The 27,832-nt window shown below is 38.9% G+C and overlaps 1 protein-coding gene across 2 annotated transcripts in view; it reads left to right on the top strand.

The window, feature by feature from the left end:
• The first annotated feature begins 258 nt into the window (after window positions 1-258).
• Window positions 259-27,832, top strand: part of limd1a (LIM domains containing 1a) — a 57,672-nt gene continuing 30,098 nt past the window's right edge. The window contains exons 1-2 of one of the 2 annotated variants that reach the window (XM_061915879.1): window positions 259-1,727; window positions 23,116-23,217. In XM_061915879.1, the coding sequence (XP_061771863.1) occupies window positions 728-1,727; window positions 23,116-23,217 (1,102 nt within the window). In that variant the 5' untranslated portion in view covers window positions 259-727. The remainder of the gene's footprint in view (window positions 1,728-23,115; window positions 23,218-27,832) is intronic. The other variant, XM_061915880.1, reaches the window with a different exon arrangement.

Below are 27,832 nucleotides of genomic sequence, written 5' to 3' on the forward strand. Positions count from 1 at the left end.
TGTAAAAAGGCCATTTTACCGGACTTTAATATGTTTAAAAATTTTAAAACATTTAACATGGTAAATATGGTTTGAAAAAAAAACACTTAAATGTGTTGATTTAGAGTAAACGTGTAAGTGTCACTGACACAGTTAGACAGTTTTGAAAGAATAGAGGAAAATATATGAATATTGTTGCTTTTTTCCTATAACTGACATGCGCCCGCGCAAACGTTGCACATATGCTGCGTTTGGGGTCGCCAGTAAAAAGCAGTACCGCCCCTTTAAAAAGCAATCTGCTGCTGTTTCCAGTCCTAACCGTTCACTGGCAGCCACGTACGGGAGGCGACTAGCTACCGGCATTGCTTCTTTTAGCCAAATATAACCACTTTGTTGCAACTTTACTGCTGTTTCAAGGACTTTGGAGGACTTTGAAGGAGGAGGAGGCGGCTTACAGTGAGTGTAGCTGGAAGCGCGAGGCGGGAGGCGGGGACATGAGTGGACTCCACGGTCCTGGACTTTCGGAAAGGACAAGGATCGAATCTCATCTCCCAGCAGACGGACGGCGGCTTGTTGGCGGCAGACCTTAGTTGGACTCGCCGAAAGAGAAGCAAGCTTGTTGGTTCATTCCTGAAACAAGGGGAATTAGATATAACGAAGGAAAAGTTTGAACGTGGACGCTAGCTGCTGGACTTCAATCGGACTTTTTTTTTTTTTTAAAACAACAACTTTTTTTTTCCTTTTCAAAATGGATAAATACGAAGATTTAGGACTGGAGGCAAGTAAGTTCATCGAGGATTTAAACATGTATGAAGCATCCAGAGATGGTTTATTCAGGATGAGGAGGGATGCAGGGAACAACCCTGATTTTGAGGAGACCAGGAAAGTTTTTGCTTCCAAAATGACTAAAATCCACATGCAGAAGCACCAAGAGGAAATGGCTAAAAGCAGCCAGGCTCTAAGAATGAACGGGGGTCCAAACAACACATACTACACCAAAGACAGGCCTCCTATCAATAGCTCCAGGCAGCCTGGGGAAGCTGCTGCAAAGCCGCCTATGTTGTCTGCTCCTTTGCCTTCGCCTCCACTGTTTGAGAGTCAGAAGAACCAGTCTGAACCTCCAGCCTGCAGGCCATATGGCTACGGAAACAATTACGATACCAAGGAGCGCTCGGAGCCACATTTGTACCAGAACAACTCCCCTCCTGCTATCAGCCCAGGAAACTCTTTTCATAGTGCTCCTTGGGCCTCATCCAGAGAAGGTTCCCCATCTTTGTCCGAGGGCAGTGGTGCGTCTTCACACCGGCGCCGGTCTCCATCTCCGACCATCATCAGTCCTCTGCAGAGCCAGGATGTCCTCCTGTCCATTAACCGGAGTCCACCAGACCTGATTCCTTCGCTGCCTCTCAGCGCCTTCACTGGAACCGCCATTCAGTCTTCTACTCACTATGCAGCGTCACCTTCCCCATCTTCAAGAACCAGCCAGAATGGTCCTGTGGTCGCTTGTGAAACACCTCAGACCAAAGTCCAGGTCACATCTGCGGCCATAAACCCCAGTAATGTCTCCAAAAGCTTCAGCCAGAGTCAAGCCCCGAGCCATATTGCCAGCTTTGGGAAGGCTGTTGGTGCTGAAGCATCTTCCTTCAAGCCTGCAGATGAGGGCTTCTCAGCAGCTGAAGCACAACTAGAGGCCCTCACTAAAAACCTGGAGAAGGACATGAATACTCAATCCAAGGCTGACTATTTTGGTAAGATCCTAAAGATCTCATATTATGGTATACGTTTAAACACTAAAAGGGACCTACTGTGCAAAACCCAGTTTTATTCCCCAATGGTACCTGTTTTTGGTTCTTTGGGATCTGCTTAAGTCCCGAAAATTTTGAAACCAAACCATGGAGGCATGGTGGAGATATTTTTAAAACAACAATCTTCATACTTATTCCAAATCAGCCGTTTGGAATTGACCTAATTAGTGACTTTTTTCCCCCAAGTGTGACATCAGCGGGTATGTTATATGTGGTTTAAATTTAACCAAAGAGCTTTGCGCGAGTCCGCCATTGCAGTCCGACACTGTAGTCAATAAGTTCCTTCTTTTTCTCTTTCCTCTTCTTGTGGGGAAGACTGGCTCATACATACAGTACACATGCATCCTCCGCTATTGCCATTTCAAATACAAACCAGGGTATCGTCCAGACCTGGGCAAATTAAGGCCCGGGGGCTGCATGCGGATCGTTAAGCTTTTCATCCTGGCCCGCCAAACCTTCCCAAATAACTTTTTTATATATTTAAGATGGAAACTGTAGCTGCCATTATGATGTGCGGTGATGTTTTCAAATGACTGTAAAACTTGAACTGTCCAAAGTATTTCAATTGCAGGAATCAGCGCTTTTGCATGACATACTAGTTACTATGGTAATCCAATTAGTTACTATGGTAGTCTAAGTGACAGCAGCTCAGACGCGGCACCAAGCACTGTGGGTAGGGGTGTAAAGGTACGTGTATTTGTATCGAACCGTTTCGGTACGGGGGTTTCGGTTCGGTTCGGAGGTGTATCGAACAAGTTTCCACACGGACATACAGTATTAGGTAGCGCACCGCACATTGTGTAAACAATGCAGAGCGAGATAGGCTAGCAGCGACTGGGCTATGCCAACTTGTAAAAGCCAGAGCTATAAGACCCTCCTGCCTCGTTAAGATCTCCCGTTTGGGAACATTTGGTTACGCGATACAACAATGGAGGACGGAGGTTTGCCGACATTGTTCAGCAGCTGTAGGATATGCTTCTGCCAACACGTCAAACATGCTAACTCCTTTGAAGCGTCACCACCGCATTCAAGCAGCCTCTCCTCGGCGAGTCAGGCAGGGCTGAAGAAATAACAAATATTTTTTATAGCAGCCATGTTAGCCAGGCTGGGGAGAAGGGGGGGTGTTGATTAACTTGGACCCCGACTTAAACAAGTTGAAAAACTTATTGGGGTGTTTGCATTCAGTGGTCAATTGCACGGAATATGTACTGTACTGTGCAATCAACTAATAAAAGTTTCCATCAATCAATCAAAAAAAAAAGCACTTTATATTTAGAAAGGTTTTGTTAAGAAACCATCCTGAGCCTTATCTTATTTAGTTTTTATTTGATATATGTTGACCACTTTAACCTTGGCAATGGACCCTTTGTGTACATGTATGTTATGCCATTGTTTACAAATTTGGTAAAAAAAGTAACCAAAAAATGTATATTTTGTTGTTTTCTTACTGTACCGATAATGAACCGAACCATGACCTCTAAAACGAGATACGTACTGAACTGAAATTTTTGTGTACTGTTACACCCCTAAGTGTGGGTGGAGAGCGTTTCCACAGAGTGTCACCCTGAAATGCGGGTGTCAGGGACCGATGCGGAAGGAGATTTTTACAATAAAGTTCTAAAGCTTAGTGATATATCAGATTGGAGGTGGGGTATTTTTACCCTCCCCGTTCATATTTGGCTGTTTGTTGCATTTTTGTTGCGTTTCGCTTGATTGTCAAATATGTTGATGGAGATGGGTGTGATGTTCATATGTTGTCAATATTCAGGGTTTTATCGTATATAGGTAATATTGTAAATCCCACATTCTTTATTACATGTACATTCTGGGTGTCTCATTCAGTTAAAAAAAAAAAAATCAATTTTTTTAAGGCGGTCTGTCATCACGTTTTTAGCATTCAGACATTATTGTGAGGTTTTTTATTAGTGTTCCTAAAAATAGATATACCGGGCCACAGACACACTGGAGGCAAAATAATTGCCCAGGCCTGTTGTAGTCCTGACTAATATTTGTCAGTAGACTCCATATGGAAGCGCTAAAAATTACAACATGGTGGACGGGGAGAATATGCAAAGTGGAAGCATGTAAATAAAACCTGAAGAGACGGTCAGAAAGCAGCTTGAAGACATCATCTATGCAACGTGTTGACAAAAGAACCACCGGTACATGTTATGTCAACTTTAAATGTAGGAAAACAATTATAATATGACCCCTTTAAGTCTCAGTGTGTTGGCCAAAATCTAGCCTTGATGCCACAATTTCGTCTGTTTAAACAGGATTTTAGTAAGCCCTACGGGGAACACGCCAGAGCTTTGTTGCTAATGAACTGTTTTTCCAACAGTGTGTCTTCAAGAAGGGCTTTATACACCTTATCCACTTTTTACATATACATTGTAACTTGTCCACATAACATGAAATAAGCAAATGTAAAATATATATGATTGGGCAGGAGGACACAAATGTTTGGAACACGAGCACAGCTATCTGAGCTATAGTGCTAACATTTCATAACATCAAAATAATCAAATGTACAGCTCCCCTGTCTGTAGCTGAGTAATGGATGCTTGCCAGAACCCTCGGCTTTTTTTTAAAGATGTATAGCGAAGCCTTTTTTTTGACAACTTGTGAAATGGTGCGTGTATACACGGGGTGGCCTCCTCTAGCTAATAGAGATTAAGAAGTGGTGTCCCTAATATTAACACACGTAACTTCAAAAGCGACCAATTGAGTTCCTAATCTATTAAACGTGGAGTTGTGAATCTTACAACTCACGATTCAATTCGATTCCATTCAGTATCGATTCTCTATACAAACAAGTGAGAGATGATAGCGGTTTCTCACGTTTGGCGCTCATAATCAGGCTGTAGTGACACTTATTACCATTAAAACATTATTAAAAAGTGTAGTCGTCATAATAAAGGTCACTGAATTTATGTAACTAAATTCCATCCATCCATCCATCCATTTTCTACCGCTTATTCCCTTTTGGGGTCGCGGGGGGCGCTGGCGCCTATCTCAGCTACAATCGGGCGGAATGCGGGGTACACCCTGGACCAGTCGCCACCTCATCGCAGGGCCAACACAGATAGACAGACAACAAATTCGGTTCACAAAATTGAAATGCAAAAAATGTTGTATCATAAATAATCGTCGATAAAAGCTGTTGCAATAGACACAAATTAAGTGCAATAGGCCTTTTAAACCTAATATGAAGATGAAGTTACTCACTCAAAACTCCACTTGCTTTTTATGTATTATTGACGTACACAATTATCAAGCTGAGCATCATTCTGTGCTGCGTTTCATAACTTGTTAGTCCTACTGAAACTGAACTGAACTGAACTACTTGTCCAATTTCTTTGCCAAGAAAATAGCTTCAATCCATCAGACAGACATCAGAGCTAAAATATGCCTCTGCGGAATGCAGACGGAATCCTTTTTATTATTTGTTGCTGAAAGTATATCTTTTTTCATGATTTACATTGAAGAAGCAACATTGATTGTGATAAGAAAAAGGGAAGCTAAGATAAGATTTCCTTGAGGCCTCATCAATAACTTTTTTTTCTAAGTTTCCCATGTTTAAAACATAGTTGGATTTTGATGTCCTCCTGAAAGCCAGTGTCCTCTGCAGTGGATACTTCAACTTGGCCAATTTTTTTTTTTTTTCTTTTTTAGAAATAATAGCCCTGTTGTGCAAAACACAAATGTCTACTGTAGTTGATTCCAGGGATATGTGGATCTTCATGAAAAAGTATGTGATCTGCTACTGCTGATTAATACATTTTAATGCTGATTAAAAACACTGTTGATCTTCTCTGGTTGACAAGCAGCTGGCAGCAAACTATGTGTCTCACAGTGTGGAGCGCTCCCCTCAACTAATTATATTCACCCCCATAACGGCAAATAAACTGCATTTATTAGTATCATTATCAGGTACCATTATCACTGCAGGTTGAGCTAAACCATGTTACTCATCGAGAGCAAGTCAGGAGCAGGCACGCTAATAACTAAGCTGCCCGCTAAGCTAACTTGAAACAACAACAACAACAAAATAAGTTCTTAGTAGAGTTTAGAAAGTGTAGATGTAACCGTGTTACAGCAGAAAGTAAGCAGTTATGAAAGGGGATCTATTATGCAAAACCAACTTTTCTTACTTTTTAGTACCTGTTTTTGTGTATTTGGGATCTGCATAAGTCTCAAATATTTGAAATCAAACATTGAAAATGTATAAAACAATCTCGCCTTCCTACTTACTTCCTCCAAACAAGCCGTTTAGAATTTGCTCTGTCCTGTGACTGTTTTCACACCTGTGATGTCAGCAGATTATTCATATATGGTATAAATATACCCAAAGCGCTTTGCGCAAGTCAGCCATTATAGTCTGCGCTGTAGTCAGTAAGATTCTTTTTCGCAATCTTCTTGTTGTGGGGCAGACTGGCTGTTACAAGCGCATGCATCCTACACTGTCGCCATTTCTAAGACAAAGTAGCGTATAGTTCTAACTTATATCTGTCAGTAGACTTCATATGGAAGCGCTACAAAACTACAACATGGCTGACGGGGAAAAGACACAGTGGAGGCACGTGAATAAGATCTCCCACAAAACAAAACATCCTAAAAAAAACAGTCAGAAAGTGGCTTGAAGATGGTTTTTAAAACATAATCCATGCAACATTTTGACCAAAGAACTATCATTACGCTATGTAGACCACAAGGAAGTATTTTAAATGTAAAAAAAATTAATACAAGTTCCTTAATTGCTTGAATTTTAATGACGTCAGGTCCGGCTCATTGAATATGCGTGGTGGTCAAGTAGCGTCTGTTCTCAATGGGTACTAAGTGCCATTTAGTCTTTCTTGAAAATAAATGTCATATGCTTGCATTTTTTTTCTGCTGTACGTACTGTTTGAATCACAAATAAGATCAACGTTTCCTCAGAGTTCCTTGAGAGGTATTCTAGAAGGGTATAAGAGTGGAAGATTTTACAAAAGACGACGTGAAAAGTGGCACACACTCCAGTACAAGGGTTGAAGTATTCTCTTCATATTATTTATATTTAACATTTTAATAACCAAAACCAGAAAGTCAGAGTCATACTTTGTAAGGAAATGTACTTCTACATCTCCCCTCTGTTTTATTTTCTACATAAATGTGTCAGAGTACATATGATAACAATACAGAAATATAATATGGTGACGAGTCAGTAATTGTCATCTTGTTAAATGGATATACAGTCACGGGTGTCAGCCGTCGGATGCTAGTTTGATTAAATGGATGCAAGACGCAAAGTTGAATCATGAAATGCAACCCGACCCGAGTAAAAACTATGCATAATTATCTGGGAGAGTCTTGATACCAATTTCCTCGACCCAGCCAGACACACAAAGTGGCTTTTCCGAGTTCTCATTTGTTTCGTCGTGTAGAATGATGACCGCAATTGTTCGATATGTCTGGGAACTCCTCTGACAGATAATCCTTGATATCACTTCACAAATATTTTCTTGTTAAAGCATAGGGATCTATTCCATTGCATAGTTAGATTTTTTGCTGGTATTTGCATTTTGCAGGAAAATCTAGGGCCTTTGCGTACTCGGAGAGTTTGCGCGCTGCTTGCTGCACAACAGCCATCTTAGCTTGGTTGACCACCACATTTTTTCACTTCCGAGAAGAAGTCCCGTGTCGGACTACAAGCAATAGGAAATTAATAAGTAGATCAATAAAAGTTAAAGAGAGGATGATATAACAACTGTTGATGTGGCAGCATTGTCACAGTCAGTACACCACACGGAGGAGGCGAATTGGATTGATATATACACTAGCGGTGTCGATATTAAGTGTACCATCAGTATATGAGCAATACTACAGTGACGAGATCAATATGTTAATTTTTTTCAAAATCATTTATTTGTTGATGTTGTTAACTTTTACAAACTCAGGGAATAATTCCCTGGACTTAGTAGGACATTGTGGGCAAACATTTTTTAAAATGAGTAGTTGATAATAGTTTTTGAATTTTGTTTAGTTTTTTGTGTACCATTTACTTTGTTTGTATGTAATAAAATATAATAAGTAACTGGTTTAAATATGGTGTTGATATTGTTAAATTGTTGTTAGGACTCACAATAAACACATTCTAAAATGTACAATTAATACATGTGATCGGTATTGGTAATAGCTGTTCTCACTCATCGATAATTATCAGAATCGGCAGCATTAAACCTTGATTGCAACCTACTTGCTTCTCAGTATGGCACAACTTATCACTAGCATCATACTTGGTACCGTGTAGTCTGTAGTTTTTCTGTGTAGTCTGTAGTTTTTCTGTGTAGTCTGTAGTTTTTCTATTGTCAAGAAATTGTCACTTCCATGTGACAGCGGGAATGGAATCCAAAGACACAACACTTCTTTTCCTCAAAAAAAGCTTATTGTCTTTAGGAAAGAATAGGACTAAAGTCTTGTGCTGCATGTTTTAATTCCCACTGCCAAGTTTAGTGTATATCTAATTGTTGACTGTCGATCACATTAAACAAACATGGCATTTTGGAGGTGTTTTGGTTCATTGTCAGATAAGAAAACATCATGTTTCCTAAAAAGGGACGTCCATGATCTGCTTCACAGAGTTTCATGTTTCACTCAATGAACCGCAGCTCCCCAGTGCTGACAGCGCTCATGCAGCGCTCATGCAGCCCTAGGCCTTGAGGCTACTACCACTGTCATGCTTAGCTGTAGGCTAGACAATATTATTTTGTTACTCCTGTATGTTATCAATAGAGGTGGGGGAAATAATAGATTTTGAGATGCAATTCTGACATGGACAATTATAAAATCAATTATTTTACAATGATAAATATAGATAATAGATACATTTATTGTAGATGATGGATTAATTTATTGTAAATAAAGTAATGCAGACAGTTCTAAAATTTGGCTTACTGCGAGCCACCTCACAGAGAGATCCAACAGGCTTCTTTATTATAGTGCATTCATGTTGTAGTTTTGCACACATTTACATTAATTTAACAAATGTGGGAATTAATTTAACGGTTTCTTATTCCAAATGGACTGTTTTTTTCAAGTTGTGAATGATAACACTTATTTAATTAAATGAAATGTAAAATTGCATCAATATACATAAATTAAAGATTCATTAATAATTGATTTTTAATCGAATCATAGCTCCTGAATCGTAATCATAATCACATCGTGAGGTGCTAAAGATTCCCACCTCTCAATCAATCAAAACTTAAGGGTCTCAAAGGGTCTTTACACACGTATAACGGAATCTCTTTATCTAAACCCACATCCGAGCAAGGGAAATTCAAAAACCCCAGCTGGGGGAAAGAAGAAAAATTGAGAAGGGACCACAGATACAGGGACCCCCACTTCCAGGGTGATCGGTGATCAGTTGATTGTGTATAATTATTAAATTGCTAAATGAATAGATAATGTTGGAGTCCATTGGGAAGCCTACAGATAGTCATAAGGGGATCTTCTGCAGGGCTAAGCCAGGTGAGTTATAGCTGTTTATAGTGTTTATTGTGTTGACTTGTTGGATCAGGATACAGGTTTTATTTTTGTAATATTGCCGTTTGTCCTGTCAAGGCAGCTCTTTTTGCTTTTAACAATACGTTTTTGAAGCTTGTTGTGACACCTTGATGGTTGAAAATACAAATATATCAAAACACCAAGTGTGAGTAACTCAGCATGCAGCATTTATGTTTTGAAAGTTTGACTTTTGTCACACTCGCAGTACAAAGACTGTCCAATCATTTTTATCATTTTCTTTACAGGGAAATATTAATAAAATGCTGCTGTAAATGTTAGGTGCTCCAGAATTGATTGACTACACTGGGGCATATGTGATATGTTGGATTACAGTTCAGTGACATTGGTTGATATTTTACTCTTTTCAGCTTATGTCATTCTACGGATTTCCTTCAGCTTATGTAGCCCTGACAAAATGTCGTCACTAAACCATATGAGAGAGAAAAAACTCAGAATGAGGTCAGTTGAACCATGTAGTGTTAATCCAGCCATATTGAATTTAATCGCTGCTATGATGTCACCTCATTTAAGTAGCTAACTCAGCCATCTGGCCAACAGTTCGTGTTGGTTTTGTTAAAATGTGGCGTGCATTTGTTTCGGCCAAAACTGTCCTGGGGAATTATTGTGCATGCATACTCTTTAGTGACAAATATGCTGGCACGACTCATGGCAGGCATGGTTGTATGTCATCCAGTAAACATTTTGCTCATCTGTTTTCCAGATGATTGTAACTAAGGCCCTTGACGAAAATGAGTTGAAATACGGAAGGGCATGACATCTTGGTGATATCGATGGTATCTTGTTAAAAGCCCCTCTACACCGCTGTGATTTCCTGGTGGAATGTCATCGTGGTTGGAACTCCTAGCCCCCCATTGTGCATACGCTGGTGTGCACAGGGGGATGTTTTGTCGTACGTCACTGTCACAACATGGCTCACAAAAAGCTGAGCTCTGCCAATACACATGTGGTAGAAAGGGGTTTTACAGGAGTGTACTCTATGTATATGCTTTTTTGGTTTCCACGTTGCCATCCATGCACAGTCCTTAGCTTCTAACTAGACCGTGGCTCATCCTCTGAGTCATGCTGTCATGCGTCATCAGCAAGTTGTGTAGGTCGATCATCTTTGTGGAACTGCTTCTTGCTGCGCCATGTGCAAAAAGAAGCATGTTAGACTTCATAACGTAATTTACAGTACAGATTAGAGCTGGACGATAGGGCTGAAAACTGTATCAGGAATAAGAGTTTTATATCAGTCGATATTGACAATTATTGAAGTTTACTTTGTACTGACTTATCGAAAATAAGGACTCGGAGAAAAATATATAAAATCTAAACATTTTTATTCAAAATGTAACCTTCCTCTGATTATAATCCTATTAGCTATCAAGGCAGAAAGGAAAGGAAATGCCAACACAACCATGGAAAACACTAAAACAATGAATGTGAACAAAATTCTAAAATCACATTGATTTTAAAATTAGAATTTTTTGAAATGACTAAAAATCGTTAAAGAATCGCGATTAATTCGAAAATCTATCATTTTGACACCCCTAATATTTATATATATTTATCATTTATAAAAAGGGCATACAATATTTTAACTTTTAAAAATGTTTAAACTCGAGATCAAGGTAGATCTAAAGTTGATCTAGAGCAGGGGTCGGCAACCTTCAGCAGACAAAGAGCCATTTGAGCCCATTTCCCCCCAAACAAAACCCAACTAGAGCCGCAAACTCTGTTTGATTCCTAAAATGACGATAACACCACTTATAGTTTCGTTACACGTATGCTATAGATTTTATGAAATCAAACATTTGACAACAATCCACATTTTTTTTCTGGGTATAAGCAAATCACCAAATTAATTTGAACATTCGAAAAAAAATACACTGGTCCTTCCCTTAATTAATGAATTTGGAAAAAATCAAGTCGCACCAATATTCTGAAGGCATACAACTGTGGCATATTTTATTTGAGTTAAAAAGGGAAAAGAACAACTTGGTCATCAATGAAAGCAAATTAATCTGTCCATGAAGGATTAAATGTTCTATTTTCATCAGAAATGTTTCTCTTTTTTGAGCTTACCGGGGGGTTGGCCGCTAAAAACAATACAATTGCTTGGAAGCAAGAGATGACACACATGGGCTGTGACATAAGCGAATCCCTTAGGGGTGATGGACAACTGGGCAGTGCCAGAGGAGCTGCAGCCTGCCACCGTAGCCCCAACTCCCTCCCCTTTGTTGCAAGTCTCGAGATGTCTGTTGAAATATGTATATGTGCTTTGCTATGGAGGTTTTTTCCCAATCTAGACTGGGCACTCTTAGAGCCCAGTCTAGATTGTATTTTTTTACTCATCCTGCCCCAGCGTTTAAATTTTAATCCATCTGTTACGGGGCACCTTGTGGCAACCCATCAGTGTTCCCTGTACACTGTTTGTTTGTCTAATCTTAAACTGGTTTGTGCTGAAAACAAAGTTTCATTGTACTTGTGCAATGACAATAAAGACCTACCTAACTTTGATCGACAATATGTCAAAATGTTTTATTATGATATGATAAAATACCAGAACTCTCCAAAATAACAACTGTTAGATTCGAAATAACTAAATTTAAGTAACCATTATTCGTTGACTTTTTTTTTCAAAGCCAAAGGGCATGAAAGAGCCGCATGTGGCTCCAGAGCCGCAGATTGCAGACCCCTGATCTAGAGATTTAGGCGTTAAAAACTATATGTATATATATATATATATATATATATATATATATATCCATCCATCCATCCATTTTCTACCGCTTATTCCCTTTCGGGGTCGCGGGGGGCGCTGGCGCCTATCTCAGCTACAATCGGGCGGAAGGCAGGGTACACCCTGGACAAGTCGCCATCTCATCGCAGGGCCAACACAGATAGACATATATATATATATATATATATATATATATATATATATATATACACACACACACACACACAGTTGGGCAAGAAAGTATTTAGTCAGCCACCGATTGTGCAAGTTCTCCCACTTAAAATGATGACAGAGGTCTGTAATTTTCATTATAGGTACACTTCAACTGTGAGAGACAGCATGTGGAAAAAAATCCAATCCAGGAATTCACCTTGTAGGAATTTTAAAGAATTTATTTGTAAATTATGGTCTAAAATAAGTATTTGGTCAACCATTCAAAGTTCTCACTGATGGAAGGAGGTTTTGGCTCAAAATCTCACGATACATGGCCCCATTCATTCTTTCCTTAACACGGATCAATCGTCCTGTCCCCTTAGCAGAAAAACAGCCCCAAAGCATGATGTTTCCACCCCCATGCTTCACAGTAGGTGTGGTGTTCTTGGGATGCAACGCAGTATTCTTCTTCCCTCAAACACCACGAGTTGAGTTTATACCAAAAAGTTCTATTTTGGTTTCATATGACCACATGACATTCACCCAATCCTCTGCTGTATCATCAATGTATCCATTTTGGCTGACTAAATACTCTTTTGCCCCACTGTGTGTGTATATATATATATATATATATATATATATATATATATATATATATATATATATATATATATATATATATATATATATATATATATATATATATATATATATATATATATATATATATATATATATATATATAATAAAATACTTTAAATCTATCTCGATCCAAAATTAAACATTTTAAAATGTTTTATGCCCTTTTTGTTAAAGAAAAACATGTTTTTATTGTTAAAACACAAAATATGTATCATTTTCTCCTTCCAAAATTTCCAAAGTGGAATATTTGATGTGACGTAATTGTAGCCTTCAAGAGGTCAATAATTCGTAACAAAAGCAATATTGATTCATTTTTATTTTTGAGCAATGACAGTTTTAAAAAAATCCCACAAAAATTCTCTGGGATCCAAAAGTGTTAAAATGAGACATTAAATATTATTTTAATTTTAATGCTGGGATTTATAAAATCAGATGTCTGCAACCCGTGGGTCTGGAGCCACATGTGGCTCTCTCATGCCTCTGCCCTGGCTCCCTTTGGCTTGCCTTTAAAACAAAATGTCAGTAAATAATAGCTATTTAATTAACATTCATTTTATTTCATTTAATTTGTTTATTTAGATGTGACAGTTGTTATTTCTGAGAGTTCAGTGATCTTGTAATATATAAATTAAACCTATTGTAGTATTTTTTTGCCCCCCTTCTATGCGTCATATTTTGCTTCCACGCAATTGTATTGTTTTTAGCAGTCAATCCCCTGTAGGTTGGTTCATCTGTGGGCTTCATATGTGGGGAGAGAAAAGCAAACAAACAAAAAAATCAAATTTAAAAAAATATTTCTCAGAAAAATACACAGCATTTGTGGAAAAATCCCTTGCTGAAGATGACTGAAAAAGATCAGTTTTGGAATTGCAGTAAAAAACAGATCTGTCGATTTTTGCCTAGTGTTTGTCTTTGTGTTCATAAATGGTATAGCATAAGTGTAATGAAACCTTAAGTAATGTTATTGTCATTTTAGGGATCAAAAAGAGCTTGCGGCTGTGGGTAGGTTTTATTTGGTGGGAAATTGCTCAAATGGCTCCAAGTATGCTGAAGCTTACTGACCCCTGATCTCGACCAACTTTAAGATTTAGCCGTCAATTATAAGTTTTCATTGTTGATTGTTTAATGCCCTTTTTGTCATGGAAAACTTAGTTTTTTTTTTATGGCAAATTCTAAATAAGCTGTTTTTTCCCCAAAAAATTTCAAAGTGCAATATTTGATGTGAAGTAACTGGAGCCTTTAAGAGGTCGATAATTCATAATATCATTGATTTCGATTCATTAATATTCTTTGAGCAAAGATAGTTTTAAAGAAAGAAAAAAGCCTCCATGGTATGTTTGTGTAAGTAGAGTCAAAATTGCCAATTTTTCTCATTACATTTTACACTTTTTAATGTTTTTTTTGTTATAGTATTTTTAAAATGTGCCGTGAGCTGTTAAACAATTAGCCGCAGGCCGCAAATGCCCCCCCAGGCCACGACTTTCGTCACCTCTGGTCCAAAGGGTGAGGGCGGCTAAGGTGGTGTGGGAACGAGCGCCTTGCATAATTTAAAGACCACATTAGTCTGACTATGCAGTCTGTTTTAAAACATCCAAAAAACTGCCATAGTGTCGAAGTGACTTTTCCTGTTTAATCGACAATTTCTTCACTCTCTGCAGCTCTGCTTTAGTTTATCTTCTCAGTCCATGTAAAGAATCAACCGCGAGACAACAAGATGGCGTAGTCTAACTGATAGTTAATTGTGATGGCTGATTGGCTATTAGTGTGTCACTCCCACTGATCACTGATCACTTCCTGCATTGCACGATTACCAGAGAGCGAGTGCCTTTGTTCATACAACCAACCTTGCTTTGCAACATTCGTTTTCTCCCGAAGAAGACACAAAAAATATCGAATGGTTTATCGAACGCATTTTAATTGATATTGATTACGTGTCTATGGCGATGTATATTGATATCGTTTTATCACACAGCCCTAATATCTGCCTCATATTAGCGGTTTCTGGTTGTGCTTTTATTATTGGTCCCTATCAATTGTCCCTTTTACACAGCTTGTGAAAGCAACTATTTTTCGGATGCTGTTCTGTATAAACAGTCTTGACACAGGATTGGACACGTGGGTAGTGTTCTTTCAGAGGTAGTATCAGAACAGATCTGATTACGGGATTGCCAGTGCCTGTGTGTTTTTACAGGTCAAGTTTGTTTTATCCAATTATTTTTTATATAAAGTGCCATGCGGCTTGACTTGATTGTGGAGTCTTTCTATTGTGAAAGGTATCACGGTTTTGTATGACTCAGTTACTCTGTGTGTGTCCATGTGTTTGTGTCGTTGGTTGTCTTTACTGGCAAAGTTGCGTCTGTTTGTGTCTGTACCTGTGCACGACTGCAAGACCATGCTGTATGTCTTTGTGTGAATTAAGTGAGTTAGTTAGAGTAGAATAAAAAAAAAAAAGCTTTGTTTCTTCCTACTCCTTTAAGGACATATCGTAATGGGAAATGACAATGTGTAGTATGTGATGTAACATAATGACATTGAATAAATGTTTGAAATAAACAGAAACTGTTTTTTCCCAGCCCTGATTTTTAAACGCAACCTGCTGACTTGGATGCTATTTTGAGACCGTACAGAATGACGGATGAAACATAAACACAGTTGATGCTGCAATGCTCCCTGTACTTTGTTGAATGAACTGGGGAGGTACATGGGGGCTTCAGCTATCGATTATTTTAGTAATCATACTCCGTCTTCCTTGCACCTCCAAAAACATGCAACTGGGGATAGGCTGATTGGCAACACTTAATTGGACCTATAGTGAGTAAATGTGAGTGGGGATGTTATCTATCTGTGTCCTATGATGAGGTGGTGAGGTGTTCAGGCTCGAATGCAGCTGGAATAGGTTACAACCCTTTACCCCCTGCGAATCCAAGAGGGAAAAGCGGTAGTAAAATGAATGGATGGATGGAGTTGTATTGATTAGTTTGTTCGGTTAGTCAAGTATAAACCACACTTCATAACCTTAATGCGTATTTTGGTGAAAATAGTTCAAATAAAAAAGAATACTCTAATAATAACACTTTGTGTAAACGAGGCTATATAGACTGATATTATAGCTACCTAGCTACATTACCCAGTGATTTATTACGGCACGGTGCCACTCTTTGAGTATCTAAAGTATTGTGGTCCATATAGCATCATGGAAAATTGGATATATGTACTCCCCAGAGTGTATTTCCACTAATATTCTGTCACTGGCGGATGGTGTTTCCTGGTGTATTGAAGCAATACACTAGTAAATAGAAATATTTCTGTCTGACTCATCTGCTAATCCATACCCTGACATAACTGCAGCTGGAAATCCTGAGAAAGTGAGCCCAGCGCCAAACGGCTGCACCAGACGAGCAAAGGGGAATGTCTGGAGATTGAGCGCAGGGCATTTTAGAAGTGAGGGTTCCAGATATTAAGGAGAAAGGCATTTTAGAGGTGCCTGCAGTGCAAGTGAAAGTTACGAGACATATGCAGACATACATGTTGGTTGGTGCTTTTTTGTCTTTGGCCTCAAGAGTCTGAAAGACAAGAGATTTATAGACTATGGGCATCCTTCTCTTTTTCCACACATACTTACCACACTAACTTAGTTGACTATTTTGTTGGGTTAAGAGAGATGATTGATTTATCCCATCCAGCTGTTGAGTGGAACACTTCCCAGAGTTTCTTGGCCTCTTCTGCTTTTAGTGGGACTGACTTTTAAAATATTTATATGGGTTCCTCCCATGCATGTCACTTTGTCTGAATATATTGTAGACTGGTAAGTGTTTGTTATAATCCCATGGTTTTATTAATGTGTTTGTTTGTATGACTGTTTGGATTCCCCTCTGGACTTTTGGTAATGAAGTCTGAGTGAATTTTAGGTTTTAAGATGTCAGGTATTTCTGTATGTGGGTGCTTTGTGCACCAGTAGTCGGAAAATTATGCCAGGGTTTGCTGGTAAACACCACATAACACTGCAGTAGTGTGGGATGCTCTCTCTCTTGCTACTTCATCTTGTTACTACAAATAACAAGTAGTACAGTACCATGGATATACTGTAGACCGGTAAGGAATACCTCTCGCAATCTGCTGCGGTGTGTGTGGACAGTAGGTCTACTTTGGAAAGTTCAATCACTGTCCTTCGAGAGCTCGGCCATCTAGGATAGGTAAGCAAGGAGGTTAGGGGGAAGGTGTTCTTGGGTTAATGTTTTGTTTAACCTCCCCCAGTTGGAGAAAACAGCTAGTGCCATGAATAATCTCTCTGTTTTGGAACATGGGCCACTGGCCAATAGTAGGTTTTTAGTGAACCAGCCTACAGGGAGGTTTTGAGAGTAAAAGAGCAACAGGAGCTTTACGACATCATTGCACTTGCAAGGATTTTAAAAATCTTAGTTATGCACACTTTAAGGACATGGTCCTGAATCTCAGTCAAACGGTCCTGTTATAGTGGATGTAAAATCATCGTCAAATACTCAAAATGAGGAAATCAGAGCCATAGCATAGAATATCGAGCCTTTTATGTCACACCCTGTGGCTCTGAATCGTGTTGTTGTCAGTCCTGACACACTTATGGCAGTTTCAGAGATTTTGTGCCACCAGAGTCAACATTTATGATTTCAGGTAGGAAATCAAGGAAGAGGGAAATAGTTTTAGCTATGGTAGTTTGTGGGACACTTGTCTGTACCGAGGAGTGTGTGGGTGAGGAGGCAGTGATGTGGGATATTGATGTTTGTCCTCCTATATTTTAATAAATTCTAAAACATATTTGCGCCACTGACTGTTTTCTGCTCTTTTGTCCACCATTCACTTTTGCACTTGTGGGTTTTTGAATAGAAAAGTGTCGTTTGTCACCTTTTGGTGACGTATAAGTCAGATGGATGTGACCTGATTGTAGGACTGTGCGATATGGGCTTTTTTTAATATCTCGATATTTTTAGGCCATGTCGCGATACATAATATATATCTCAATATTTTGCCTTAGCCTTGAATGAACACTTGATGCATATAATCCCAGCAGTATGATGATTCTATGTGTCTACATTAAAACATTCTTGTTCATACTGCATTAATATATGCTCCTTTTTAAACTTTTATGCAGAGAAGGATATCACAACTAAGTCAATTGACCAAAAGTGTGTTTATTAAACAGCTTTTAAGCAGTGGCACAAACATTCATGTCATTTCCAAAATAGAAAGTGCAAGATTGTAAGAGACATCCATCCATCCATTTTCTACCGCTTATTCCCTTTTGGGGTCGCGGGGGGCGCTGGCGCCTATCTCAGCTACAATCGGGCGGAAGGCGGGGTACACCCTGGACAAGTCGCCACCTCATCGCAGGGCTGTAAGAGACATTTTAAGTGTCAAATAACAATGAGCTGCATAATAGGAAAATCAAATAGTATTTGTCCTTCGCTATGTGGTAGGTTACTACGGATGTTTTTAAATTCTGTTGTTGACTATTTTTTTCATACGGTGTTGATCTGGAAATGTTTGCCTCTGCATTTTGATGGTGTGGCCGTGTGACACCGAAAGGAGATGTTGACATGCGGAGTTTCAAGCACTCTCCATTCTCGAGCAGGTGACTTTTCAAATGATGCTACATATTAGCAGTAATGCTACTTTTTATAGCAACGCTTCAGCACCACACTTGACAAATTACGGTTGTCTGTTCGACATATTCCCACTTGAAGCCAAACCACCGCCAGATGATGGGCACCTTTTTTTTTCCACTGTTTTTCTTGTGAATTAATTCTTCCTTCATTCGTAACTTCTTTCTCGTATAACCACTCGCATGGCTCCGCTAGCATCATAGCTAACGTTACCCAGTCTGCTACCTCTTTGCTCCGCGAGGGCGTATACGTATGTGACGTATGACATGACAGTATGTGATGTACTGTATGTAAGAAAGTGTGAATGCTGTCTGTGAAAAGGAAAGACAGAAAAGAGTAACAAGAGCCTGTAATGTAATGCCCGCAGCTAAAAGCAACTGCGTGAGAACGTATTCTCGAATTTCACAATAGTCATTTTCCATATCGCACAGACACAAACCCACGATATATCGTGTATATCGATATATCGCCCAGCCCTACCTGATCGTTCAGACTGCATCCTGGCCGAAAAAAATAAATAAGAACATCGGAATTTAACTGTCAACACTGACACAACACAATCCGATACATGTCACATAAGGGCAAAACAATCAGAATTTACCTGCAGTATGAACATAGCCCTAGATGTGTGACGATGCCCATGCCTCAACCGACAGCAGTACTTGCTTCCAAGTTCCAACACAACAAGGCAGGACAAATGAGTGATAAGTGTAGAACTTTCACACTTATTTCACACAATATTGCCATTATGACTTCATCCCATTCCGCACGGTGGCCTGGTGTTTACTATGTAGGCCACACAGTCAGGAGATCTGGGTTTGGATCTCTGTGTGGCGTTTGCATGATGTTGCCGTGTGTGCGTGGATTTTCTTTGGGTACTCCGGCTTCCTTCCCCATTCCAAAAATATCCACGTTAAGTTAATTTAAGGCACTGTTTGTCTCTGTGTGCACTGTGATTGGCTGGCGACTAATGTGGCGTGTACCCCTCCTCTCACCTGCAGGCAGCCAGGATTGGCTCCAGCTTACTCATTATAGCTTAGTGAGGAATCGGGATAAGGAACGGATGGGGTCATTCCATTTTTGGCGTGAGATTTTGACACAACCTGTGGAAAAAACGCACCTATCACCAAACCACAAGATGCTTTGTCAAAGCTGCTGCAAATGACTCTGCATTTCAAAACAATCACACAGAATATTGTGATGTGGTTTAATGTTAATCGATTATTTATGGATAAGAAGGAAAGATTATTTTATTAACAAAGTAATCAACCGATTAGTTTGTTTAATGAATGGAGTAATCGGATAAAACACACTTTTAGGGACAATATTCAAAATAAACGTAAATAAAAAGTGTTCTGCTTGTCTTAACTTTCATTCTTTTTACTAACTTTTTAAAGGAGAACAGCATTTTTTTGGGAGTTTTATAAATAATTCACAATATTTTTTGAAGTTTTGGGTACGCCATATGGTCCGGATTGTACCAAATATTATTAGTTACACTCATTAAACAATTTCTCTTAACAACAGAATATAGAAAAATTCTTTTTTTGAATTGAATTAATCGATTCGTCGCAAATAATGTCGCAACTATTTGCGCATTAACACAGCAACACGGCATCTTGGAATTAACATTGTAGATGTGTGATAATGTCCATGCCAGCATTTGGTGTGACATAAACAGTATGGGACTGTCTGAAAGGGGCTACCATTTTTTTCCATGTTGCCTGCCTAAAGTTATTAGACTTGAGAAATTTTAAGTTCATTATTTTGAAGTTTAGACACCGTACAATGTTTTTATGTAAACAAACTAGCTTACATAAGCGCAAAATTCCTCTGCTCTCTAATAATACCCTCTGTTATCTCTAAATCTTCTTTCTAGCCATTGAGACACCTGATTATGAGTTCTCTCTTGGCACCAGGAAAGGGCTACATAAAGTATAGTCTTATTGTATATTGTGCTTGTGGCAGGCATGAAAAATGTATGTTAAATGTAACAGCATGTTTTCTTGCGGAGGCTTGTGCATCGTGTGTGTGTGTGTGGCATATACTGTGGAAACAGAAGTTTCTTTGTGTGTGTCAGATGAGTACTAGAGCCCGGCCTGGCCTGGCCCCGCTGCCGAGTCACCAGGGAGTTTTTCTAAAAAAAAACACTCACTCACGTCACAAACAAACTCATGCACAGAATGGAAGAGTCACATGAGCGCTTGCTGTCTTGCCATCGGTACTGTTTTAGACCTCATGATTGAATTGTCCACTTATAGGGTATTTAGTTAGTGGCTTGCTGGTGGCTGCAGATAATGGCAGCTGAAACTTTTTCTCTTTCTTTGTAATGTTAACACAGCTGTCATATTCCAGAACATATTGGCTAATATGTGCTTAAGACCAGGAGAGGTAAACTGGTGAATGGAGTTGTAGTCATTAGAGGTGCAGCTGGTATAAGTAGCCCACGGTACACCTTGGTTTTTGGACAAAAAGCAGGCACATGTGGTCAGGGTAGGCAGAGCCTCACTTGTCATGATAAGAAAAAAGACAAACCCAAAAAACAAATAATAAAACAATAAAATTAAATCAATAAAATAAAAACAAATATTTGTCTATTAAACTGTGTTATAAATGTATTTTCTGAATGATTAAAGAAAAATCACAACATTTGCACAGAAATCGATTATAAGGCTCATGCATGTGTTGCCACTTCACCTACATACTTGTGCGTGTGTGATTTTTCTTGATAATTGTACTTTAAAATCGGGAAATTAAGCTAGACGCTCAGATCCTCCAATGCCTAAGCAGTACTCTGACACGCCACACTGGGAGAATTTGGGGCGATCAAACTAGCAGACGCAAGTCTCTGTTAAGTTTACCAGCGAGGAAACCATGTTTTTTTTTCTAACTTTATTTATAACAAACATGGCATTTGTAATAAAGGAAGCCTGCATTTGTGTTTTTTTGTCAAATGCAAAACATTGTTTTAGTGCTTTGACTAAAATGGAATGGAATTTAATAAAATGAAATTAAATTGATTGAATGAAAGAATGTGTCCATCAGTATGGAGGATTATGTATCTAAGACCAAATACTTATCTAAACCGGACTTTAAGACAAAACAAATGTGATCACACAACAGTAAATTTTCATATGCAATAGATAATGCTGCTTCAGATACATACAGAAAGCTAAGAAAAGACTCCAAATGTTTTATTTATTTTATTAAAGCAAATGGGACCAAGAACGTTGTGATAACGTTATCAAAGTTTTGTTATCAAAGTGTTGTTGTCAAAGTATTTGAAAACAATCTTATCAAATCCTTTTTGGTCCCATTTATCATATCATAATATTATTATGATATGATATTACGTTCTCAAACAATGGCAATCAAACTATTCTGATTGTGATTCTTATCATAAAGTTTTAATGAAAATCAATTGCTCTTATCTTTTTCATGGTAACTTGATGTGCAACCTGTATTAATAATGATTAGAGCATATGACTTTAAGTTATTGAAAGAAAGAAAAACCTCCAAAGGCATCTATGCCTCACCTGGTGTAATTAAAGGTCATGTAACTGAACTAAACACTTTCAAGTGGTAAACTTCCACTTATTCCGTACTTACACCAGCGCTTCTTACCAGTGGTTTGACAGAAGGATGCACCTTCATCTTAATGGCAAGCGGTGACCGAATTTTGTCGACATTTATGAACTCAAATCGCTTATATTTCATAAAATGACATTATAGTGAAGTTTAAAATTAAGCTAGTGCAAAATAAAGTGTGCCAACATAAAACAAGTTTAATGACCATTTCTAAACCACGTTTTTGTCCACAAATTGAAGATAATAACTCATTTTGTCTGTAGAGGTGTTCAGTATAAGGTATCTAAGGAGTCTCATCACATACATAAAACAGTGTGAGAGGGGAGGCATGGCTCGAGGCACAAGGATTTTTGGTCTTTACGTTGCAGGAAAGGCTTTTCACTACCGGCACAGGCACACACACAAAACCAAAAAGACGCGATCCATAAGGGCGGCTGTCCCATGAAGGGCAGACCGAATGCTCCTTTTTTTTTGCAGTGTACCTTTGAATCCCTAGTAGTCATGTCAGCTCCAACTGAATGCAGCCACAGTTGAGAGCAAAATATTCAACCACAGTCACATGAAGTGTTATGTAATCGTTGGCATGCTTGCACGTCATTTGCTTTTTTATACCAAACAAAATGTCATTTGCATCTTCAATTTTTCACATTTGTCATTTGCTTTGCATATCGGACAGAAGCGTATCTTGCGGGCAGAGGCGTTGTGTAATGCTGAGAGACGGCACCCTTTGATCTTTATCAGTCTTTCATTAACTGACTTCTCAGCCTCCAAGCCAAACCTATCCATCCATCAAAAAAGCAAATAGGGTAGTAGTTCTTTCATTGTAATGACACAGCATGCTTAGTCTGACTTATATCAAATTTTTGTTTCCATTGTCTGTCTTGTTAATCTACCTAAAAGATACCTAAAACGAAAAGAATGTAAGGAGTTTTCATCAAACTATCGCTGAGCATTCAAAGCTAATTATTTTGAGTTATCTTCTGCTCTAATCTTCAGCTAAATTGTCTTATTTCTTAATTCTTAGGGGTGTGCGTAAAGTGCAACAAGGCGGTGTATGGAGCCAATCAGGCCTGCCAGGCAATGGGGAGCCTCTACCATGACAACTGCTTCACCTGCAGCGCCTGCAGTAAGTACATGTTCCTTCACCTTGACTCCCATACAAAACAGCTCCTCTCTAGTTAATAAGGTTAATGTAAACCTAATGATGACCCCTCGCTAACTGACCGCTGGAGTCTGAGTAAAAACTCACAACTATTTTAAGATTCGCTGTCCTTTCCTGGTGGTGTTTGGTTCTGAGTGTGTCATTTACTCCTGTAGCTCCCACAGAAACGCGCTAAGCAGGCTTGATTTGCCAAACCCAACCACACATTCAGTCAGTTAAATCATACAGTAAAGTGTAGGGATGGGCAATACGGTCTAACATCTATATCACGATATGTATTGCAGCTTCCTGCGATAACGATATAAATCACAATAGAATATTTGGTATATAAATGATAAACCTGTGTTGGAATGCTTCTGTGAATTGTTGACATATGTGGTAACATATTGTTTTTTTCAGTAGTATTATTTTTTTCAAAATCATAATTAATCTACTCCCAAATTTACTGTTGAAAGCTTGTTACTTTCTGTTGTACTATGGTTCTATCTACACTTCTGTTTCTTTACATTAGTTTTGGGCAATACTACAAATTAGGACAGTGATTCATTACCGAGTAGTTACAGGGGCAGTATTGGTCATACCAATGCTGATAATGATACTTAAAGTTTTTAATATAATTAAATGATGATAATCAGACAAAAAAAACAGGATGGCGATGTTACAATACCTAAATATATACATTATTTTTCTTCTACTGGCTCTGATGCCTTTGGTTTTATCCTTTAAAATAGGGCTGGGCGATATTGGCTTTTATTAATATCACAATATTTTTATGCCATATTGCGATATACGATATATATTACGATATTTTGCCTTGGCCTTGAATGAACACTTCATGCATATTATCACAGCAGTATGATGATTCTATGTGTCTACATTAAAACATTCTTCTTCATACTGCATTAATATATGCTACTTTTAAACGTTCATGCAGAGAGGGAAATCACAACTAAGTCAATCGACCAAAACTGTATTTTTTAAATACTCTTCATTCTCTCACGGGTGAATTTTTAAATGAAAGAACAAATTAATAGTGTTGCTACTTTTTTGTAGTAACACTTCTGCTTGATACTTTGCATAGTGCTGTTGTCTGCTGAATATCTTCCCACTTGAAAAGCCAAACCACTGCCAGATGATGGATCCCCTGCTCTTTATTTTGGGCATTTATAGTTCTTCCTCCATTTGTGATCAATTTCACACCTTCTCTCTCTTGTATTGTCACACGCTCCACTCCGCTCGCCCTGCATCAGCTAACGTTAGCCATGCTGCTGCTTCTCTGCTCGGCGAGGGCGTATGACGCTAGATGCGCGACAGTATGACATATGTAAGAAGGCGGGCTTGTTTTACGTCTGTGAGAAGGAGAGACGAGAATGAGTGAGAAACGCCAGTAATGTAATGCCCGCAGCTAAAAGCAACTGTGTGAGAACATATAATCGAATATTACGATATAGTCATTTTCTATATTGCACAGAGACAAACCTGCGATATATCGTTTATATCGATATATCGCCCAGCCCTACTTTAAAGCCCTCCTGTGTCCAAGGACTTATTTCCGAGTTTTTAAACAATAACAAAACGAGAAAATATTTTTTGATAATGAAAAATATCGATCTAACCACTGTAGCATCGAACATATATTCATACTGTGTTTGGTATCGTTACTGTATTTGTATCAATCTGTCTACTTGTATTTACATTCAAAAGCGCTAGCTTGCGGTAAGCATATATTCCTTTGGTGTGTAGTGTAGCATGTTTAGGTATTCCTTGTCCTCCTTGAAAGAAAAATTGTTTATTTGCTGCTATGGAGGCAAGGATTGCTGACTGAGAAGCAGCTTTGCACTGTGGAGGGACATTAGCCGGGAACTCGCTAGCGAGGACGTGGCTTTGTCTGCATTGGCCCTGCGATGAATTGGCAATTTGTCCAGGGTGTACCATGCTTTCCAACGGAGTGCAGCTGGGACAGACTCCAGCTCCCCTGCAACCCTGTAAAGAACATGCGGTAGGAAATGGATGGATAAATTAAAAGCTTTATCATAGACCAAGTTTATATAATTCATATCGTATATTGTGCAAACCTTGTACAGTGGTATCTCATCTTAAAGGTGCCACAACTTAAGAGAGCTTTGAGAAAAGAGGTTTCTCTCAGGTAATTGTTATGTTTTAAGTTGCAAGCAAAGTTTTAGTTACAAGCATCCCTGCCAATAGTTTGCGTGGCAAATGGCATAGTAAACTCGGTAAGATCCGCAAAAACATCTGGTATTACTCACTAGCATTAGCTGATGGCTGGAAATCGACATGGCTTTGTTTTCCAAGCTTGGGATGGAAGAGAGTGAGTGTGGAAGTCAGTGTTGAGAAGAAGTGGATGATATTCAAGAAAGAAATCATCAAAATTATGACCGAGCGTGTCGCCAACTTGGCAAAGAAATTGAAGCGTGTCACTGTTAGTCTGCACCATGCAGAAGCAAAAGGACGCCGGCCAAGAATGTTAGAAAATTATCCAAACGTCGGACATTTATCCATGAAATTGTCTAACAAAAAGCTGCTGATTGTGTGACAAAGAAACTGCTGGAAGAAGATACTGTATAAGTCCAGTCTTCAAAGTAAATGCTATCCATTATTATTGCATTACTTCATAAAACTACTTTAGTCGTTTGTAGTACATTCTATTGTATTGTTTTTAGACAATATTTATTATCTAAAAGTTTGTTTTTCTTCTTGAAAGACATGTTTCATGTTACAAGAACCTATTAAATTTATTTGAAGTAATTTCAATGGTCGACATTAAGGGCATTGAATTAAGGGCTCCGTCACAGAACCAATTCGACTTGTACACTGAGGTACTACTGTAAAGTAGTTTCAACCCTCTACGTATTGGGGAACATTTACTTTAAATTCCTTTAACCTTCTGATGTGTTTATTATACATCTGTCAAAATTAACTTGATCAATTAAATTAATGAATTATCATTATTTATCTGATTAAATGTTTTACCTAATTCACCCATCTGAAGTGATGAATGACTCCGAATCCCTGAAACGTCTCTGGCAACGCCTTTTGAGTGGTTAGTCCAAGTAGTGATGATAATACATTGTGTTCCCTCAAACTTTAGTTTGAGGGAACACAATGTATTTCAATCAATCAATCAATGTTTACTTATATAGCCCTAAATCACTAGTGTCTCAAAGGGCTGCACAAACCACCACGACATCCTCGGTAGGCCCACATAAGGGCAAGGAAAACTCACACCCAGTGGGACATTGGTGACAATAATGACCCAGTGGGACGTCGGTGACAATGATGACTATGAGAACCTTAGAGAGGAGGAAAGCAATGGATGTCGAGCGGGTCTAACAGGATACTGTGAAAGTTCAATCCACAATGGATACAACACAGTCGCGAGAGTCCAGTCCAAAGAGGATCCAAGACACAGCAGCGAGAGTCCCGTTCACAGCGGAGCCAGCAGGAAACCATCCCAAGCGTAGGCGGACCAGCAGCGCAGAGATGTCCCCAGCCGATACACAGGCGAGCAGTACATGGCCACCGGATCGGACCGGACCCCCTCCACACGGGAGAGTGGGACATAGAAAAAAAAGAAAAGAAACGGCAGATCAACTGGTCTAAAAAGGGAGTCTATTTAAAGGCTAGAGTATACAAATGAGTTTTAAGGTGAGACTTAAATGCTTCTACTGAGGTGGCATCGCGAACTGTTACCGGGAGGGTATTCCAGAGTACTGGAGCCCGAACGGAAAATGCTCTATAGCCCGCAGACTTTTTTTGGGCTTTGGGAATCACTAATAAGCCGGAGTCCTTTGAACGCAGATTTCTTGCCGGATTGAAAGGTTTCACATAGATTGTTAGACGCTAAGTGTTCATTTAACTGCTCCGCAACAATTTTTTCAAGGATTTTTGAAATAAAGGGAAGGTGAGACACCGGTCGGTAATTTACCATGAGGTCAGGATCGAGGTTAGGTCTTTTAAGAAGAGGATGAATAACCGCTTTTTTGAATGCTAGGGGAACAGTGCCCGAGGAGAGTGATAAGTTTATAATATTTAGCACTGATGGACCTAATAATACAAAGAGCTCCTTGATCAGTTTCCCAGGAAGAGGGTCAAGTAAACATGTTGTCTGTTTTATTCCATTTACACGTTGTAACAATTCCTCTAATGTTATTTCCTCAAAACGAGAGAAACTATTTTGGAGGGCAGTATCCGCCGTATATACAATCGTGTCAGTGTTAATAGAACCCCGTTGTAGCTGGGACGCATTGTCTTTAATCTCCTTTCTAATGACTTCAATTTTCTTACTAAAGAATTGCATAAAGTCATCAGCTGAGTGGGTTGAGCTACTGGAAGGAGTCCCTTGTTGGGTTAGCGATGCTACCGTACTAAACAAAAATTTAGGATCGTTTTTATTACGGTGGATGAGATTTGAGTAATATTTAGCTTTAGCTAAGGTAAGCATGCGTTTATAAGTTATTAAACCATCACTCCATGCTTGATGGTGCACCTCAAGTTTAGTCGTGCGCCATTTGCGTTCCAGCTTTCTACATAATAATTTCTGAGCTCTAGTTTCTTCTGT

Source organism: Nerophis ophidion, linkage group LG11 (genome assembly GCF_033978795.1).
Source record: "Nerophis ophidion isolate RoL-2023_Sa linkage group LG11, RoL_Noph_v1.0, whole genome shotgun sequence".
NCBI classification, from domain to species: Eukaryota; Metazoa; Chordata; class Actinopteri; order Syngnathiformes; family Syngnathidae; genus Nerophis; species Nerophis ophidion.